Source organism: Pithys albifrons, chromosome 23 (genome assembly GCF_047495875.1).
Source record: "Pithys albifrons albifrons isolate INPA30051 chromosome 23, PitAlb_v1, whole genome shotgun sequence".
NCBI classification, from domain to species: domain Eukaryota; kingdom Metazoa; phylum Chordata; class Aves; order Passeriformes; family Thamnophilidae; genus Pithys; species Pithys albifrons.
The window spans coordinates 1,547,460-1,567,591 of NC_092480.1; the positions used below are offsets into that span (position 1 = coordinate 1,547,460).

General features: G+C 54.2%; 2 protein-coding genes across 2 annotated transcripts; both read left to right on the top strand.

The window, feature by feature from the left end:
• Window positions 1-9,531, top strand: POU2AF2 (POU class 2 homeobox associating factor 2). The gene is made up of 5 exons (XM_071576057.1): window positions 1-10; window positions 3,571-3,671; window positions 7,375-7,417; window positions 8,116-8,414; window positions 9,142-9,531. The coding sequence occupies exons 1-5, from the start codon at window positions 1-3 to the stop codon at window positions 9,529-9,531; spliced, it is 843 nt and encodes a 280-aa protein (XP_071432158.1).
• A 2,382-nt stretch (window positions 9,532-11,913) lies between these two features.
• POU2AF3 (POU class 2 homeobox associating factor 3) lies at window positions 11,914-19,377 on the top strand. The gene is made up of 5 exons (XM_071576265.1): window positions 11,914-11,992; window positions 15,100-15,194; window positions 16,838-16,904; window positions 18,275-18,501; window positions 19,039-19,377. Exons 1-5 carry the CDS (start codon window positions 11,986-11,988, stop codon window positions 19,375-19,377), a joined length of 735 nt encoding a protein of 244 aa, XP_071432366.1. The 5' UTR covers window positions 11,914-11,985.
• The last annotated feature ends 755 nt before the right edge of the window (window positions 19,378-20,132 follow it).

Consider the following 20,132-nt stretch of genomic DNA (forward strand, 5'->3'; position numbering starts at 1 on the left):
ATGGAAACAGGTGAGTTCCAGCACCTTGACTTCTCCCAGGATGAATCCCCATGGAATTACCAGGGAAAGAACATTCTGTGCTGTTCTGGGGGTTATATTAAAAAAAAAATTAATCAAAAGAATTGTCTAAAATCAACATGTGGCATCTGGAACATCCCAAGAGTTTAATGGCATCAATTAACATGTTCTGCCTTCTCTTTATATTCCTTCCCAGTGCAATGTTTTTCAAAAGGCTGTTGGATCAAAGTGATGTGAAATATGATTGGATTTGCTTGAAAATGATATAAACTCAGGCCTAAATTAGCATTTTCTTCCACAGTGCTGCCAACAGCAGAGTTATCTCAAGTTTTAACAGCTCAGCATCAGATGCTGCTGAATAATTCACTGGATGCAACAGGTTTGGTTGGGTGAGACTGGGCTGAAAACTTAAAATCAGGGCCAAAGGAATGAGCCATTGCTTGGCTTAATTAAAGCAGGTTGGGCAGAGAAATAACTGAGTGTGTGGATGGAGCAACTCAACAGCACAGACCCCACTAGAAGAGAATCATAGAATGGGTTGGGTTGGAAAAGACCTTCAAGATCATCAAGTCCAACCCTTGATCCAATCCCACTGTGATCATCAGCCCAGGGCACTCTGTGCCCTGGGCTGATGATCACAGTGGGGTTGGATCAAGACATGGTTGGATCAAGACATGATGATCACAGTGGGGTTGGATCAAGACATGGTTGGATCAAGACATGATGATCACAGTGGGGTTGGATCAAGACAGGGTTGGATCAAGACATGATGATCACAGTGGGGTTGGATCAAGACGTGGTGGATTCTCACTCAGTGCCACATCCATAGAATGGATTGGGTTGGAAAAGACCTCTGAGATCATCAAGTCCAACCCTTGGGCCAACTCCAGTCCCTTTACCAGATCATGGCACTCAGTGCCACGGCCAAGCTCAGCTGAAAAACCTCCAGGGATGGGGAATCCACCCCCTCTCTGGGCAGCCCATTCCAATCCCTGAGCACTCTCTCTGCAAAGAATTTCTTTCTGCTCTCCAACTTCAATTTCCCCTGGCAGAGCTTGAGCCCATCGTGCCCCCTTGTCCTATTGCTGAGTGCCTGGGAGAAGAGACCAACCCCCACCTGGCCAGAACTTCCCTTCAGGCAGTTCCAGACAGTGCTGAGGTCACCTCTGAGCCTCCTCTTCTCCAGGCTGAACACCCCCAGCTCCCTCAGAAAAAGAGGGAGGTGTGGGAAGTGTTTCTGTAACAGCACAGAAAGGATGTCAGGAGAACATCGGAAGGGCAGAGCATCAAAATTCTGGAGACAGAGAAGCAGGGGCAGGTCATGCAGAGAGGCTGCAGGGTCTGGAATGTCAGGCTGCAGAACCAAAGCTGCTCACAGCTTTTCCAGTGCTGTTATTGGAGCAACATCCCCATTCTGGAAATGAAATGTGAGGCTTCCTCTGGCTTCAGTTCTGGGCTGAACCAAGGCCTGAGCTCAGATGGGAGCAGCCCAGGACTGCCTGAGGTGCCACAGGTATCAAACCATGCTGAGCTCACTGCCCTGTGCCCCTCAGCTCAGGCTTTTGCACCAAATCCCAGAGCTATTGCTGCTAAAGGAATTTTGGGGGCAAAAGGTGAAGTTTGTGTTGCAGAAATTGTGGTTGTATTCAGTTGATCTGAGCCAGGGAAACTGCCCTAAAAAGGGGGAGCAGGAGGCAGAGTTTTCCTTGGGCTGTGGGAAAGGCTCAGTCTCAGGGTGCAGATTCCTCTCAGCTGTAAGAATTGACAACCATTTCTGACCATTTCTGTCCCCATGTGAGGCTCAGTGTTCACCTCTGTCCTTGGGGCACCATCCCTTGAGTTGTTCACCCTGTGCCCAGCCTTGGTGGAGCCTCTGGTTGGCACTGAAAACACCAAACCCAAGCTGTGCTTGCCCCAAATTGCAATTTCTACAGCCCAACAAGGCAGCATTGGGGGGAGCTCAACCCAGCCCTGAGTTTGTGTTGTTTAACCTCCCTCCTCTTCCCTTCCTGACCTCTCCCTGTGCACCTGGGGACACAATGCCACAGGAATGAGGGGGACAAACAGAGCCAAACGACACACCCTGGAAAGCAGAAGGGCCAAATGATGCATTTTGGAGGTCCAGCCCCTCAGCTGTGCAGTGGCAGTTTGTGTTCCCTCGGGAGAACGTGGCCCTGTGGTTTCCAAGGGATTAACTTCAAAGTTAAGGGGGGGTTTGCCCAGGAGATTTCAACAAAAGCCAATATGCCAACTCCTGCCTGGCTGCCCAGGTGTGAGCTCTGTGTGCAGGCACAGCCTGGCAGGACAAAGGAGCTGTCCCTGCTCTTGCTCCTCACAGCTCCCCACCCTCACTCCTGCCAAAATCCTGCCCACAAGGGGCCTCCCACAGAACGTTACCCAGGCAGAGAAAGGGACAGATGCCCCATGAGAAAGTCACAGACCTCGTTTCAGGGCCAAAAAAAGGAGCCAGAGCCCCCATCATGACATGGCAGAGACATTTCTCCCACTTGTTCCTGGATAAACCGGACCCTGCAACTGTCCTTGCTGTGAGGACAAAGCAGGCTGGGCAGGGACCTCCTTTGGCTTTCTGTGATCCACATCAGTGCTCAGAGGGGCCACCCCTGCCAGCCCAGGGCATTTCCAGCCCTGCTGCCCCAGGATCAGAGCTGGCAGAGGGATGTGCTGAGAGCCAGGGGCTGCAGAGGGGGTAAAGCCCAGCATCCTGCTGGAACCAAGGGGTTAAAAGGAGCATCTACTGACTCAGAGGGGACATGTAGGACCCCTTAGAGATTCCTTTGTTAAAACAAGAGCCAAAAACCATCAGGCAGCCACAGAGGGACTGGCAGAAACCCGTGTGGTACCCACTGTGGAAACACAGGGCAGGCACCTCAGTCTTCCTCTGCAGCTGAGCAGCTCTCACTGCTGGGCCCCAAAGGGTGGGGTTGTGTTAATAACTGCAGGGTTTGCTTCCTAAAGGGTGATCAATTCCTTCCTGAGGTGATGAATTCACTGCTCCTGTAACCACCTCTCCCAGCTCTCTGTGCTCCCTCTGAACCCCAATTCTCATTTAGTCCCTCTGAACCCCAATTCTCATTCAATCCCTCTGAACCCCAATTCTCATTTAGTCCCTCTGAGCCCCAATTCTCATTTCAATCCCTCTGAACCCCAATTCTCATTCAATCCTTTTGAACCTCAGTTCTCATTCAGTCCCTCTGAACCCCAATTCTCATTTCAATCCCTCTGAACCCCAATTCTCATTCAATCCCTCTGAACCCCAATTTGATTTCAATCCCTCTGAACCCCAATTCTGATTTCAGTCCCTCTGAACCCCAATTCTCATTTCAATCCCTCTGAACCCCAATTTGATTTCAATCCCTCTGAACCCCAATTCTCATTTCAATCCCTCTGAACCCCAATTTGATTTCAATCCCTCTGAACCCCAATTCTGATTTCAGTCCCTCTGAACCCCAATTCTCATTTCAATCCCTCTGAACCCCAGTTCTCATTCAGTCCCTCTGAACCCCAATTCTCACTCAATCCCTCCTCCCACAGACTTTGGCAAACGGGTGTACCAAGGAGTGAGAGTGAAACACACAGTCAAAGACCTCCTTGCTGAGAAACGGTCCAGGCAGAGCAGTGGCTCCCACTTCAGTGTAAGTCACTCCCCCCACCCCTCTTTTTCCATCCAAGAAAGTCGTGCCACCCAATCCTCTGCTTTAAAGAGAATTTATGTGCAGTTCAGGGCACTTCCAACATCAACAGAGAGCAACAAAACCATTTGCAACACTCGTGCTTGCCCCAAAACATCACTGATGGCTCCTTGATTTTTTACATCAGTGAACTAATGCCTGAAGGTCCCTTCCCTCCCCCCCCCCCTTTTTTAAGCATATCAGTAACGTTGAATTTCTCATTCCTGTCACATCCTGCACGTGACATCTCTCCAAGTGAACTCCCTTTTCCACTACCAACACTAGAGCAAGTCAGTGCCACAAAAATAGATGTTCTTCCCCGAATGTTTTGCTCCTTCCAGCTCCTCCCTGGCACACCAGAGTGCCAGGGGAGATGCAGTGATGTTATGGGCTGGAAAGAGGCCAAGCAGCAGTTTGGAAGAGATGATTTCTTCCTAAAGTGGTTCTATGGCAACAGGAAACCTAAGTCAGGTTCTGGTACAGGACATTGTTTTACTTCTCAATTGCCAGCCAGCAAAGCAATTGCAGAGGACACAGTGTTGGCAGTGCCAGCACGTGGCACCCAGTGGCACAATAAACTACTCCCTGTGTGCTCCCCAGACTCACCTTCAAGGAGCAGCAGCTCCTCCCTCCCATTCCCTGGGAGCAACGGGACACTGGCAGAGCAGGAGGTGCAGGGAAGCTGCTGAACTTGTGTCCTGGAGGAAGGAGTGAGAGCAGAAACCCCCATTACTGGCAGCAGAAGAGATATATTTATATATAAAAGGAGTTTTAGTGCTCTTTTCCCCACAATCCATTTGCCTCAGGCTTTTTGCCTTCAGCAAAACGAAGAAACCTCAAAGGGATTTGCAAGTAAGAAACACTTGCAAGTATTTTTCTTGCTGTGACCTCCATGCACGTTAAATCTGTGCAGCAAAACAGGCAGAAAACCAGCACTGGGCATCACCAAGCACAGCAAGATCCAGGCACAGAGATCCTCACAGCCTTCAGCTGCTGCAGAAAGGCAGAAGAATCCCTGAGCCATGGACAGCCACTGGGAAAGACAAGCTCCCACCAGGCAGATATTTAGGAGCACTGTTTGATTGCCCTCAGTGAGGAAACAGCTCCTGGTGGATGATATCCTGCTTTTCCTGCTCCCTTTCTGGAGGCAGCTGCAATGGGAAGCCTTAGGAGCTGTACAACACTTGCTGCCTGTCTATTGCCCTTGGCTTTGTGCTGCAAAGCTCAGCAGTTGCGTGTCCATCTAATGCAAAATCAGCCCTGGTGAGAATTCCCGGGGAGAGACAAAAAATTATTGTGCAAGGCAAACATCTGTGTTTGCTCTGACACCCCCTGAAAAGAGCAGCTGGAAGAGCAGCTCTGTTTGCCTGGCAGAACACAACCAGAGTCAGAGCAAGGGGCAGAGAACTGAGCACCCCTTTGTGTGGTTATGGTGCTGGGTCATTTTGCTGCATCTTTTGTTTGAGCTTTGCTCCCCCCCAAAAAAAAAATCACTCAGCTCTTTGTGGTGCAAGGGGAGGTCTCTGGAGGGGACCTGTGCTGGGGAGGGAAGGTCAAGACTCATCAGAGAGGTGCTGGGCTGGTTCCTCAGGCAGCACAACAGCAATAATTTCAGGCCAGCCAGGCCCTGCACACGTGGCATGGTAGGAAACCAGATGAAAATCATCCAAAACATGGGATTCTGCACCAAGTGCAGGGCAGAAGGGCTTGAGCCTGGGCTTTAGGGAGGGTCTGAGCCTTACTCTGCACAGGTCTGAACCTGCAGTCACCCTCTGCATGGCAACAGCATTCCCACCTTTCCTCAGTGTGGAAATGGAGCGTGCCCTGCCCAGGCTGAGCTTGGCTTTTACTGTGAATTTTGATCCCTTCAGCTGCTGTTCTACAAGCTGGGCCCAGAGAGAGGATGCACTGAAGCCAAAGCACTGCCAAAGGGCACCATAAGCCCCCAGTGCAGGATCAGGTGGTTATTGTGACCTGGGTCCTTCCCCTGCTGCCCCTCTGGGGGTGGGTCCCCAGGCAGTGGGTGGGTTCCCAGCCCAAGTCTCTGCAGTGTGTCCAGCCAGGACCTGTGCCTGGCCATGGGCAGGGCAGGCTGAGCCCCAGCTCAGCCCCAGCTCAGCCCCAGCTCAGTGTGCTGTGGGGCCCTGGGGGTGCTGAACACACACCCTGAGGAGCTGCAGAGCATCCAACCTCCCCAGTCCCACAGAAAGGAACAGAACTAATGGGTTTCAATTAAGCCGAGCCTTTTGTGGCTTGATAAGGAGCGAGGAGGGGAATAAAGTGCAGGGCTCTGCCCTGATGGGCTCAGCAGAGGCTTTTGGAGATGGATTGAGGCAGTAGAGCCCTGGCAGCTCTGTGGGCACCCACCACAGGTGGGGACACCCACCACAGGTGGGGACACTGCAGCCCTGCCTGGGACACACAGCCAAGCAGTTTCTGTGGTTGTTAAACAGAAGGGATCAAAGATTAACTCAGATGCACTGACAGTTGGACATGCCCTACCAGAGGCTGGCAGGGACCCTCCTGGCCCTCCAGCAAAGCTCTCAGCTCTCAGAACTGCAGCCCTTTGTCCCTGAGGCAGCACCTGGGCCACCTGCACCTCCCAGCACAGCTTCTTCCTGGAGAAGTGACACGGATGCTGAGAGAGGGGTGTCTGCTCAGGCCACACTCCATGTGGAGGCTCCAGCCTTGCAGGGCAGTGTGTGCACCACCAGACAGAATCCTCTGAGCTCTGCAGCCAAAAATGGCCCAGCCTGAGGCAGGTGCAAGCCCTGACCCTCTGACATGGACACTCCTCTTCATCCACAAGCCAAGGGGCTCTTCCCTGACCCCTCCTGCCACCTCTGTGACTGGTTCAGGCTCACAGCTCATTTCCATGACGGAGCAGCTGCAAACCCCCCTCAGCAGCAAAAGGAAGTCCCAGCACTGGCAAATTTAATTCAAATCCAAACCTCTAAATTTGGTTGCTTGCTATGGCAGGAACCTCCTGTTTGCACTATGCAAACTGAAAATAGGCTGCCACCAGCACTGGCCAGGGGACAGATGACATAAATGCAGCCATGGGCTCTGTGCTTCTGCTCTCCAGGTTGGGAGGACCCAAAACAGAACTCAAAGAAACCCCAGGCATGAGTTCTGCTCCAGAGGAGGAGATGCCTTTGCCACGGTGCTGTGCAGGCACCAGGGTCACTCAGGGCTAATTCTGCATTACCTGGGACCAAGAGGAGATTATGATGACCAGCGTTGCTGCAGGACCCAGGGAGGAACCAGAAACAGCTGCCAGCCCACACAGAGCCTGTTTGTGCCAGGGAAGCAGCACAGGTGGGCTGAGCTGGAACATGGGCAGTGCAGGATCTGCCCATTTCAACCACTCAAGGGCTCAAGTACCAGTTTATTGAGACCTGTTTGGTACCAACACCAAAGAGGCTGCTCAGAATTCTGCCTGCATTAAAGGACTCTGCAGTACAGCAATAAAAAGCCAGTTATCTTGATACCTGTCCTGCTATCAGCTCTACACAAGGCCTCCAAAATCTCTGCTTAGCCTACATCTGCTAATACCTCAGAGGCCCCAGGCTTGAGATCATGTAGTTGAGCTCACAGAGCACCAAGGCCCAAAGAGCCACTTTGCTTTGAAAAGGCAGTTTTTTTAACCTGTCTTTGTCTTTTACAGGGCAGCAGCAGCACACCACAGTCAGCATTTGTCCAAGTGCCAGGTGAGGTTTTCCTCCACTGATAAATACCTTCCATGCAGGTTGGAGAGTTGGCACAGCCCTGTCTGTTCTCCTCCAAAGGACAGGAATAAGCAAAGGAGCCTTGGAGCAGGGCCACCCCTCAGAGGGAGCCCAGGAGGAAAGTAATTAAAAGAGTCAAAACAGGAACAGCAATAATCTTGTATAAAATTCCCAAAGAGAGGAAAGAGAGGTAATTAAAGCAGTTCCCACCTCTTTTGGTAGAGGAGCCCCACAGAATCCCTCCTTTTCCTTCTGCATCTTCCAGTTTTCCATGGAGCAGAAGAGAGAAAGCACAAACCCAGGAGCTGACCTGTTTTGTCTTTTAAGCTCTTGGGCAGAGAAAGGGGAGTGAGGCTGGAACCTCCTCCCCAAGGGCTGTAGCAGAACAAGGAAGAATCAGAGGCTGAGAAAACTAACCTCAACCTCCCTGTTTAAAAGGAGGCCTCCCATTTCCAGCTGGTTTGCCACGGATGGGGGTCACCAGCTGGATCAGGGCAGGTTGGGTGCCAGGAGCACTTGGGCTCACACCCTTGTTTGAAGACAGGGTTAATTCTTGCTCTGGGTGATGCTGGAGAGGGAAGGGCTGTGGTCTGCACCCCCAGAGGTGCCCGTGGCTCTGTGGCTCCCAGGTGGTGCTGCCACAGCTCCCCTTCAGGCAGCCCTTTCTCTGCCCACCACAGGCTCACCCCCCACGGCTGGTTACTACAGTGCCAGGAGATCCTTCGCAGCTGAGCTGGATTTCCACAGCACAAAGCAGTTTGTCAGTGATGTCTATTCATCCCCTCTGGGGTCCAAGCCCTTCTCCTGTGACTCCTCTGCCTCTCAGGGCTACCCAGCCCTCCTGGACCTGTATGGCACCGACCAGTGTGGGGATTACCGTGCTGCCCCCCTCACAGCTGGCACCAGCTCCTTCCTCAGCCCTCCTGCTGTGCCCCCTCTCCTGCCATCCTTCCCCAGTGACCCGGGACACTTCCTACTAGTGAGTGAGTCTGTGGTTCTGTCCCCCAATAAGGGATCACCCGATTTAAACCCGGGGTTAAGTCAGGGGGGCTCATGTGGGAGGGATGTGTGGCTGCTGCAGGAGGCAGCACAGCAGAGCCCACAGCAGGTGGGGCAGGGCTCTGGGGGAAGGCATTTGCTCTTTGTTCCCACCTAATTCTCCTCCTTCCTGTAGGAGACCACCTCCTTAATTAACAACCTTCCTTGCTGACCCAATCAACCACTCCTTTAAGCTCTAGACACATCCTCTGTTACCTCCAGGCTGTTGTTTATCCCCATCCCTGCTGCTTCCCAGCTTCTGTCACAACCCCTGCACAGAATCAGGGCTGGTCAGTCCCACTGGGATCCTATTCCAGGCCTTGCCCACCTGGGACAGGATGGATGTTTCCTTTCAACAGTTTGGACACCAAATACTGCTCCAGAGCAACAGAAACCCTTGTGGGACAGGCTCTTCAGGGCATGGGCACAGCACCAAGGCTGGCAGAGCTCAAGGAGCATTTGAATGATGCTCTTGGGCACAGGGTGTGACTTTTGGGGATGGTTCTGTGCAGGGCTAAGGGCTGGACTTGATGATCCTTGCAGGTCACTTCCAGCCTGGCATATTCTGGGATTCTGAGTGTTCCCAGCAGGGGTAGAAATGCCATTACCTCCAGGACAAGCTTTTATTCTCAAGGATGTTTCTTGCCTTGTGTTCCTGCTGCCTGCAGAGCCCACCCTGGGAGCAGAACTCCCCCGACAGCCTCGCCCAGGCGGACGGGCCGTGCTCGGAGCCCCTGCAGGCGCTGCCTCCCGGCTCCAGCTGCCTCTCCTCGCCTGAACCTGGAGCTGTTTCCCCATTCCGGGGCTCAGGGTGGAGCCCAGCCATCCCTGGAGCCCAGCCCTACCCTCTGCACCCTCTGGAAGATGCCCACTGCTCACCCACCTCACCCTACGCCTTCGCACCGTTCCCAGCCGTGGGCAACGAGGTGCCCTCCAGGATGAGCCACCTGTGCCCAGAGCAGCCCTTGGAGACACCACCCGTCCAGGAGAACCCTGCCTGGGCAAAAGAGGATGGCAGTGCCCTCTGGGGGACTTATGAAGGGAGGAGAACTTATTGATGAGAGAGGAGAGCTGGAGGAAAAAGAATAATGGACCATGATTGAAGCAAATTAAACGTCCACTCTTTCCTAAGCTGGTGCTTCAAACAGAGGGTGTGAAGTTTGGGCTCTGTTCAGAAATACCATCACTTGGAAATGCCACATTTAGCTTATAGTGGTGCCTTCTAGTGCCTCATGAAAGTCAATGCTCACAGTCCCACTGTGCTACAAGTAAAATACACAGCCTGAAAAATGTCTGCACCTCGTGGGCTTTCCTACAAACAAGGATTTCAGGCACTTCCTACAGGACTTTTCCAACCTTAAGGATTTAATGGTTCTGTAGGGTGTTGGCCTCATCATCCCTCCCACCTGCAACGCACCAAACACACCCTCCCCAACATCCCTTTTGCCCTCAAGAAGCCCGAGCTGTTCCCTCCTTGCCCACACCAGGTGGGTGCATGCCTGGTGTCCCTGGCACGAGGCCAGGCTGCTCCCTGCGTCCCGCTGGGCTGCCAGGACCGATTCCCAGTCCCGGGGCCAGCCCGGGTCCCGTGGCCACTAGAGGTAGCTCTGCACACGCGAACACCTCCAGGAGCCCCGTGGAGCCCTCCCAGCTGTGGCAGATCCCGACTGCTCTGCCCCTGCAGGAGCCCACCCCATGTGCCCATCTCGCCCCCAGCCTGGCACCCACAGCAGCAGCAGCAAAAGCCTCTCTGAGGACCAACAGGAGCATCCCAGCACCTTAAGAGTGTGGAGGGATGAGATGCCTTAAAGCTCTCACTTATCTCAGCTGTTCCTTCCCCAGGGGTTTGCATGGCCAGGGCCACCAGGCCACTCTGGCTGAGTTGCCATCAGGCTCTGAGGCAGAGAAGCAGGGACAGAAGGTTTTTGACCTGCCTTGGAAGTGTTTGACCCACTCTGGCCTTCAGCTCTTACCCAAGGCAGGGTCTCCGAGAGCCTGGAAATGCTCCCAAACCCAGGCCATGCAGGAACACCCTGAACAGAGGTGCCTGGAGTTTCCTTAAGGCATAAGGCTGTGTCAGGGCTGGAGCTGAGCACCCTGCACGGTCTGGGCTCTGCTCACGGAGCTAAACATCATCTCAGCTTCAGGAGTTGGGTCCCTGCACTGCACCCACAGCCTCCCCAGCAGCCTCATGGGGAGCAGCCCCAGGAATGGAAGGGCTTCAGGTCCCAAACTGCTTCGAGGGGGCAGTGCACTCCCCTGTGACCCTCCTTGGCAGTCCCCAGGATGGCACATTCCTCAGTGCTGCATGGCAGGTGGGCAGAGGGCTCCACTCCCGAGGGGCAGTGCCCCTACAGGGCCTGCCTGAGCAAGGCTTGGCCTACCAGAGCTTGCATTTCAGTGCAAGAACAGCCTCTCTGCTGTGATCACTCCCCACAGAACTCAAGTGTATTTGTTCAGCTTAAAGGAGAAGGAGAGACTGGGCTGTGACAACAGCCAGGCTGAGCTGCTGGTAGATCATTAACAGCCTGGCCTGCTCTCTGCCTCAGCAGAGATCCCCCGAGCATGGCAGAGCCTCTGATCCCCAGGGAGAAGCCCAAAGGCATCCCAAAAACCCCCAGTGCGTCAGTAACACACAGTTTCTCTGAAAAGCTTCTCCTCCTCCCCACGCTGAGCAGCAGCACCTGCAGCTCCCAGGGCAGCCCAGCACCCAGGCGTGGCACAGAGAGAGGCCCAGCTGCAAAACAGGGTCTGAGTTAGGGGAAAACACAAATAAACTCCAGTGTGAGCCCAGCAGCTGGGCAGAGAGAGGGACTGCTGTGCCACCAAGTGGGGGTCGGGCATCTCCAGCTGCCTGGGTACCCAGGGCAGCCTCTTGGACACGCCCTGCCCTCCTCACTGCCATTTTAGCCCCAAACCCTCAGTATTTCGCCTTAAAATGTGAAAAAATGCTCAAAAAGCAACTCAGTCCCCTGCAGAGTCCTCTGTGAAGGCAGCAAATGAAATCTGAGAGGGCTGGAGCCCAGCCTGTGCATCTGAGGGGAAAACACTGAGCCGGGCTCGAGGCATCTGCTTCATTCTGGGAAAGATGGAGAAAACCCTGCAAATATCCCCAAAGCCACGGGTGGGGAGGGTGGCCCCACCAAATCTTATTCCCTCAGACCCTCTGCTAGATGGGGATGTGCTCGGTTTCACAAAAAGATAGCCCATTTTGTGGAGCCTTTGAATATTCAAATTGAAAGTATCGCGCAATCATTGATTGTCAAATCATTGGTTTCTAGAGGTTTTAAATACTTGGCATTAGGAGAGAAAAACTCAAACTTATACCCGTAGGGATTAAACAATAATATTGTCGGGATCCACCTGCCATTGCCACCGGGCAAGCAGGTCCCCTCGCCCCCAGATTTGGAGCCTGTCTCCTCTTGCCCCCTTGGCCAGCTCTGGGGCCGGGGCCGGGGCCACCGCAGCTGCCACTCCGGGCACCCTGCGAGGTGCTGCCAGCCCAGCGCACCATGTCTGGTAAGCCCCCTCCGTGCCCTCCGCAGTGCCCCCGACCCCCCGTTCTGGGGCCGTTTCGGGGTTCTCCGGGGTCATTCCGCGAGCGAAGGCGCTGCCGCCTTGCCAAGGCAGGAGGAAGCGGGGAGGGCGGGGAGGAGGGAGGGAGGAGGCAGGGAAGGCTCGGCTCCTGCCCGCCGGGTGCCAGCGCGGCCGGCTCGGGGCACGGCGGGGCCGGGGCACGGCGGGCACGGCCGTCGGGGGCCGTCGGGGCTCGCCCATCATCACCCATCGCCCGGTGGCGCGTCCGCCGCGATCCCCGCGGGGTGGAGGGAGAGCAGGACCCGCATCTCTGTGTGCCCTCCCCGCCCGCTCTGCCTCGGGCACGCTGCTCCTGAACCCCAGCCCCGGCTGCCAGCCTGCCCTGGTCACCCTGCCCCGGTCACCCTGCTCCCCATTCCCAGCCTGCCCTGGTCACCCTGCTCCCCATTCCCAGCCTGCCCTGGTCACCCTGCCCTGCTCACCCTGCTCCCCATTCCCAGCCTGCCCTGGTCACCCTGCCCCGGTCACCCTGCTCCCCATTCCCAGCCTGCCCTGGTCACCCTGCTCCCCATTCCCAGCCTGCCCTGGTCACCCTGCCCTGCTCACCCTGCTCCCCATTCTCAGCCTGTCCTGCTCACCCTGCTCCTCATTCCCAGCCTGTCCTGCTCACTCTGCTCCTCATTCCCACCCTGCCCTGGTCATCCTGCTCCTCATTCCCAGCCCATCCTGCTCACCCTGCTCCTCATTCCCAGCCTGTCCTGCTCACCCTGCTCCTCATTCCCACTGTCCTGCTCACCCTGCTCCCCATTCTCAGCCTGTCCTGCTCACCCTGCTCCTCATTCCCAGCCTGTCCTGCTCACTCTGCTCCTCATTCCCACCCTGCCCTGGTCATCCTGCTCCTCATTCCCAGCCCATCCTGCTCACCCTGCTCCCCATTCCCAGCCCGTCCTGCTCACCCTGCCCCTGACTGCCCACCTGCCCTGGTCACCCCATGCCTGACCCCATCCCGCTCTCACCACCCTGACCCCCAGCCCATCTCCCTGTTCTCTGCCCCCCACCCTGTCCTTGCCACCCTGCCCCTTGTCCCCCAGCCCCATCACTCTCCTCCCTGACCCCCAGCCCACCCTCCCCACCCTGCCCCTTGACCCCAATACCCCCCTGACTCCCAGGCTGTCCTTGTCACCCTGCTCCTGATTCCCCACCTGCCCTGCCCACCCTGTGCCCACCTTTGCCACTCTGCCCCTTCATCCCCAGCCCCACCTGTTCTCTGACCCTCAACCCACCCCTCTTCTCCCTGACCCTCAGAGCCCTCTCTGGCTATAGGGAGGTCTGGTATCTCCATAAATTCACCCCTCCCCTCCCCTCCTTTCCCTCATCTTCTGTTTGTTGAATAGAAAAAAAATCAAAATATGGGATGCATAATCGACTCCCAGGCTGCCCTGGAGGCTCAGCCTGTCACCCCCTGCAGGGACCTGTGTGCCTGGCACAGCTTGTCCCCAAGCAGAGCACCACAGGGGCACTGGGAGGGCTGGGCAGGACCCTGGACATCCATCAGCACTGGGAGAGGTGGTGGCAGCAGAAGGGGACAGTGCCTACAGTGTGGCATTTCCTGGGCATGGGGGCAGAGCCTGCAAACCCAGCCCTGTCCCCTTGCCAGGATCTCCTGGAACTGTGCAGCTGGTGAGTGCCTTGCAGAGGGTGTTGTTCCACGTCCAGAGGTGGCACTGGAATGCCAGGTTTGCCCCTGGCACTCTTGTTCCCTGCTGTGGGTTTATTTTTGGTGTGTCCTTCAGGGCTGTTTGCTGCCTGCTCTGGCATTTTTGGGGTACAGAGAATGGCCTGGGCTCGTGGCCCTTTGCCATGTGATTGGAATTAAAACAAAAGCAGAGAGTTAGGACAGAAACAACTGCCAGAGGCTTTGAGTATTTTCCCATGAGTACAACAAGTGAAAGTGATTTTTCAGAATAACTACACTCTTTGCCATTTCCTGTTCTAAAAATCCCTCATCAGGTACTGCCTGGTGGTTCCTGGTTGGCTTTGGCTGGATTAAAGACGTCCCAAATGCTTGTTTGAAGTGAAGTGGGAGTTGAACGTGGCCAAAGCAAAGAGATAATCTGGGTTTTGAAAAGGATCTTGAGGGGCTGGAGCGGGTCCAGAGAAGAGCAACGAGGCTGGAGAAGGGACTGGAGCACAAGTGCTGTGGGGAGAGGCTGAGGGAGCTGGGGGTGTTCAGCCTGGAGAAGAGGAGGCTCAGAGGTGACCTCAGCACTGTCTGGAACTGCCTGAAGGGAAGTTGTGGCCAGGTGGGGGTTGGTCTCTTCTCCCAGGCACTCAGCAATAGGACAAGGGGGCACGATGGGCTCAAGCTCTGCCAGGGGAAATTGAAGTTGGAGAGCAGGAGGAAATTCTTTGCAGAGAGAGTGCTCAGGGATTGGAATGGGCTGCCCAGAGAGGGGGTGGATTCCCCTTCCCTGGAGGTTTTTCAGCTGAGCTTGGCTGTGGCACTGAGTGCCATGATCTGGTAAAGGGACTGGAGTTGGACCAAGGGTTGGACTCGATGATCTCGGAGGTCTTTTCCAATCCAATCCATTCTATGATTCTATGATTTGCAAGAAGTGCTTCATAAAAGCTCTCATTTTATTTGTGTTTTGTTCAGCCCTCTGACCAACCACCCACAGATTTCCATTGCTTTGCTCCTGCTCTTCACCAGCCAGATGAAATGATTCCCACATTTATTTTCAGGTCCTGAGAGAGGCAAATATGGTAGGAATTTAAATAAATTCAACAGCAGCACCAGATGGGGTTTGGCACTAGGAAAGCTGGAGGGGGGACAGGGGGAAGGAGGAGAGGGAGAAGAATAAAACATGTGGCCACTAAATATTCATCAACACCAACTTCTTCATAAGTGTCTGCTTGTCACGAGCTTGAACAGCAGCTGTTCAAAAGGGCTCTAAACTGTGATTGCAAATGACTTAAGTGACCAGTTAATCATGTTAACTCTAATTAGTCTGTGCAGAGCATGCCTGGATTTGCTGTTTGCTCCAAAGTCTCCCTTCCTATAAAAAATAATATTCCCCAAATTCTTTCAGGAAAGCCCAAGGTGTATCAGGGTGTCAGAGTAAAGATTACAGTGAAGGAGTTGCTGCAGCAGAGAAGAGCACGACAAGCAGCAGCTGGGTCAGCAGTAAGTAAAAATATTTCATTGTTTGTTTGGTATCTTCTCTCTAAATGTTTATTTTCCAAGACTGTATTATCTGAGCCAAAATTACCCCCAAAGTCTGAGTGTAACAGGCTGGTGAGGATGGGGAGAATAAACCATTTAGCCAGTGATCTACAGGGGTGAGAATCTGTGCAGGAGAAAGCAGAGCTGGTGCTCCAGAAACATCCCTCCCTCTAGGGTGGGAGGAGGGAGATCTGTGTGTACACACACACACGTGTTCACTCTCTCCCACTGGCTCTTCCAGCCTTCAGCTCCAGCCTCTCCAGGGATTTGCATAAAGAGGCTGGTAAATAATGATTTCTTCCCGGTTCGTGCCACTGCAGCTCTGGAAAGCTTTCAGATTTCAGCTCCCTGTCCCTCGTTGCAGCTGATTGCTCAAAAGCTGATCAGCCAGGGGGCAGAGAGGGCTGGGGGAGCAGGGCACAGAACTGCCAGGCTTGGGAAAGGCTGGCTCAGCCCTGCCCTGCAGCCCTGGCAGCAGCAGCCTCTTCATCCCAGCCAGGGGGGCACCGGGCTGAGCTGAACTGGTTTTCACTTCCCACCCCCAGTTCACACGAGCCCCGTTGAGTTGAGCCCACGCAGGAAAAAGTGAGCAGAGGCCTTGCAGGGGTTCCCTCTGTGCAGTCCTGGGGGTGCCTCGTCCTTCCTCTGCAGCCAGAGGGGAGAGGGGTGGCCAGTCCTGCAGCTCTGGCAGCCCAGAGGAGCCACTGCTCCAGGAATTAAGGCATGGGATGTGCTGGGAAGTTGTTGCCAGGGAAATGAGCCACTCACTTGAGAGCATTTTGAATAAAGGAAATGAAGTCGAAGTCTATGAATTAAAACTGAGGGGTAGGGAGGAAACCTCAGTATTTGTATTTGCAGAGTAAAATCCTGGTCCCAAACAACAAACATCAAAACTCCAGTTGCTTTTGGGGTGAATTTCTCCCTTCCAGGTTCCTGGAACTGGGTGATTTGTCCACTTCAGCTTCCAACATCCCTAAAACTGAGGCTGTCCTTTATCCCAGGAGTGGGGAGCAGTGCCAGAGCTGCTTCTCCAACACCAACACCAAGCACAGCAATCCAGTGGCATGTCCAGCCGTGGGGACACCTGCGGTTGTCTTTAGTTAATTACTCATTCTCAGTAATATCCATCCCGAGGGGATTCTTTGGGATCCTTCCACTGTGGCGTTCACGGTCCTGGAAATTAGCAGAGATTAGTTTCAAAGGCAAGAGTTTGACACACATTCGTTTCAAAGGCAGGAGTTTGAACACCCATTAGATTCAGACATGAGTGTTAACACACATTCATTTCAAAGGCAGGAGTTTGAACACCCATTCGTTTCTCAGACATGAGTTTTAACACACATCAGTTTTCAAAGCAAACCTCTGTTGAGTCAGAAAACCGGTATTAAAAGCACAACCAGGTGCTGATTCAAGGCTGGTGTTGTTTTTCTCCCATGCTGTCACAGGTTCAGGGAAAAATCATGTTATGCCCATTAATCCAACGTTCTGCCAGTGCTAGGGAAGTTTTCCAAGCCACAACCAGGAGGGAAATGGGGTTTACATAAATAGGTTACACTGAAATCCAGACTTACCCCGTGCCCTCTTCCTCCCTTCTCCTTGCCCAGGTTTCCTGGGGCAGCAGCAGCAGCAGCACCATCCAGTTTGCAGAGTCTGTGTCTCCGCCTCACCCAGGTTGGTACAAAGCCCATGCACATGTCCCTTCCCACTCCCTTCCCAATTTTTCCCACAGCCCTTGGCTGAGTCAGGGACAACCCGAGTGCAGCCAATCAGCACCTGAAAGGAGCCCGGGGAATGCAGATGAGGTGCAGATTGCCCGGCTCGGAGCTCACTCCCAGGCTCTCCTTTGTGCAGGTTCTTTTTCCCACAGCAAGGAGCGAGATCCCTTTCAGGAGGGGATGCGCATCCCCTGGGAACAGCAGCGTTGGCACCACCCTCTCCAGGCTGGGGGTCTGACCGGGCACAGAGGGTCAGGCTGCCCCGCAGCCCTTGCCTGAGTTCTGTTCTGTTCTCCCTCTCTGGCAGCACCCAAAGCAGCGAGAGGAGTGTCATGTTCTCAGCAAGACAAAGAGTTTCCTCCTCCTGCGTGTGAATGTCCAAGGAAAGGGCAGAGGGGTGGGGGATTAGCACTTTGGGCTCACAGATCCTTCTATTAATTCCTCAGGCAAAGCACAGGGACTGAAAAGGTTGTGAATGTACACGTGGCATGGACAAGGGAATTACAGAATAGTTGGGAACCAATTTGCTTATGCTAATAAAGACACGTGAGACATTCCAAGGCTTTTTCAGGCTGGAAAGTCTCCATCAGTTTGTGTATTTTGGGTTCTTCCCACTTCCTCCCCACGACCTTGGACCTGCAAGGTGCAGTTCCACTGCCCTCAGACCTGTGCCCTTCACGTGGACAGGGCTTTGCTTTTAACCATATTTAACCACAGGGTGAAAAGATAACAATTCTGAAAAGCCAGATCTGCTGTGAGCTTTCCAGGAACTCACACCTTGGCCAGTAACACTGTGTGGAAAGCAGTGCCACGTTATCCCTGACTTGCTCCATTTGGTTTGCCCAAAAGTTTGTCCCCTGCTTGGCTTTTTGGAGGATAAAAGAGGAAATTATTCTCCTGTTAGCCCCTTCTTCCTGCCCTCTGTCTGGAGGTGGGAGAAGCACAGGCACAAGCCACGTGCCAGGCTGGGGGGCATAAATCACTGCATGGCAAACTCCTGGGTCTGTGAACATTTGAAGGGAGGCTGGAGGGTCAAGAATCTGAGGGAGTTTCCATCTGGATCCCAGTTCAAAATACCTGGGGTCAGGAGAGTTTCCAGCAGTATTTAAAGAGCTGAAGTGTCCCCAAGTTATTCAAGTGTCTTTGGGCATCTTCCTCCTGGTTTCTGCTTCCCTAGAAAATTCACCCTGAACTTGAATGACCTTTTCCTTTATCTAAACCCACAGAAAGTACGAGAGCACTGAAACCTGACCTGGGGCAAAACCTGCCCCTGGTGAAGACTGACACTGAATAATCTGCTCCTGTCTGGTCTCTCTTCTCTCCCAGCCCCTTTTGATGCAGAGCCCATCTCTTCTGTTCCCAACTGTTGTCCATCCTGGCAGTTCTCCAACTGCCTGTCCTGTGAGGAAAGCCCCAGCTACCTGGAGCAGCTGATAGACTCCTGCCTGCAGTCGGATGCAGCCTCAGAGCCAGCCTGCAGTGCCTTCCAGCCCTCCTCACACTACACCTCAGACACCTTCCAGCCAGTCCCTGCCTGCTTTAACCAGGGCCTGGTAAGCTTTGTGTGCCAGGGGAGCTGCCACAGGTGCCCCCAGGGGGGCGTGGGGAGCGGGGTCACATCCTGGGGCAGAGCAGCAGCCCAGCAGTTTGGGAATTTGGCTTCTTTTTGGGGTCAGAAAGGCACAGGCTGCTTGGGGGGCTCTGAGTGGGTTCCCAGAGGGAGCAGAGGGCTGGGGGGGCACAGCCAAACCAAGAGAGAGGCTGCAGAGTAGGGGATGCTCCTCCTACAGATCGTGCAGGTTTTCCCTGCAAACAGATTTTCTGCAAATAGCAGCCCAGTTGCTGCTGGGACTTGTCCAACTGGCAGAGAAACTCCCTGTTGGCACTGATGTCACACGGTCTCTTGGATTTAGAGCTCCAAGGACAAAGCCATCCCCTTGGGCAGCCAGACCCTCCTGACAGAGGCAACGGCCTGGAAGTTCTGGCAGCTCCCCACATTGCCCAGACACCCCACAATTTCCCCAAATGACACCTTGAAATGCCCTTTTTTTATTATCTCCTTTTCCCCCCCTTTCTCTCTCCAGCTCCAGGGTGCCAGCTCGCCCAGCTCAGCCGACCTGCCCAGCCCCCTGAACTCCAGCTGCTCTCCTCCTGCCCAGCTCTGCCCTCTCACCCCCCTGACCCACAGCCCAGAGCCCCTGGACACCAGAACCCACAGCTGGCCTGGCGAGGAGTGGCCGTGCCATGTCCCCTGCCCCTGCCCCAGCCCTGCCAGCTGCTGCCCAGCCTGTGGCTCGCAGCCCCTGGACAGCAGGTTCCCCCCGTGCTTCCCCTGCCCTGGCACGGACTGCCTGGACTACCTGCCCCCTCTGGCCGTGCCCGAGGACTTCTTCAGGAGGGACAGGAGCTGCGACATCTGCTACAGCTAATGGGGCTGTGGTTTCACACCTCCACTGTACCCAAATCAGGTTAATTGCCCATGAACTATGCAAATTGTGCTGCCTGGCACGGCCCGGTTTGTTCTTCACTACTCACACGTTTTTTCACCTGATGCTGTCACTACATTAATCCTCCTGCTCAGGGGTGTGTTGTTGTTGTTGTTGTTGGGGTGGTCTGGTGGGGTTTTTTCCTGTCTGTTTTTGTCGATGTTGGTGTTTTTTAAAGAAACCCGAAGCTGCCTTATCAAGCACATCATTAAGCCAAGTGGTTTTGATACAAATAAATAATTTGGTGCACGTGCTGTGGCCTGTTCATTCCTCAGGTGATAAATGTCAGTGCTTTCCTCTCCTGCCAATGATCCCACAAAGCTGAGGAGGTGACATGAAAGGTCTCACTGAACATTTCCAGCAGGTACAGAGTGTATTAAAAGTGCCTCAGGACTGTCCCCAGAGAAAGCAGAGCAGCCCCTGCTCTGGCTGGACCTGCAGCTCCTCACCCTGCTCAGGGTGCCCTGCTGGCATTCCTGTTGGCAGGAAACTTCTCTTTTCCACCCAAGCCCAGAGCCCCTCAGAGCTGTGGAATCCAGTGCCAAACTTCTCAGCAGCATCTCCCCTGTGAGAATGGAGAGGCTGAGGAGGTTCAACAGCCCTGTGTAGGACTGGGGCTGTTGGTAACATTTTTTTGTGCACTTTTCAGCATAATGACCTGAACAGGGTTGGACTTGGTGATCTCAGAGGTCTCTTCC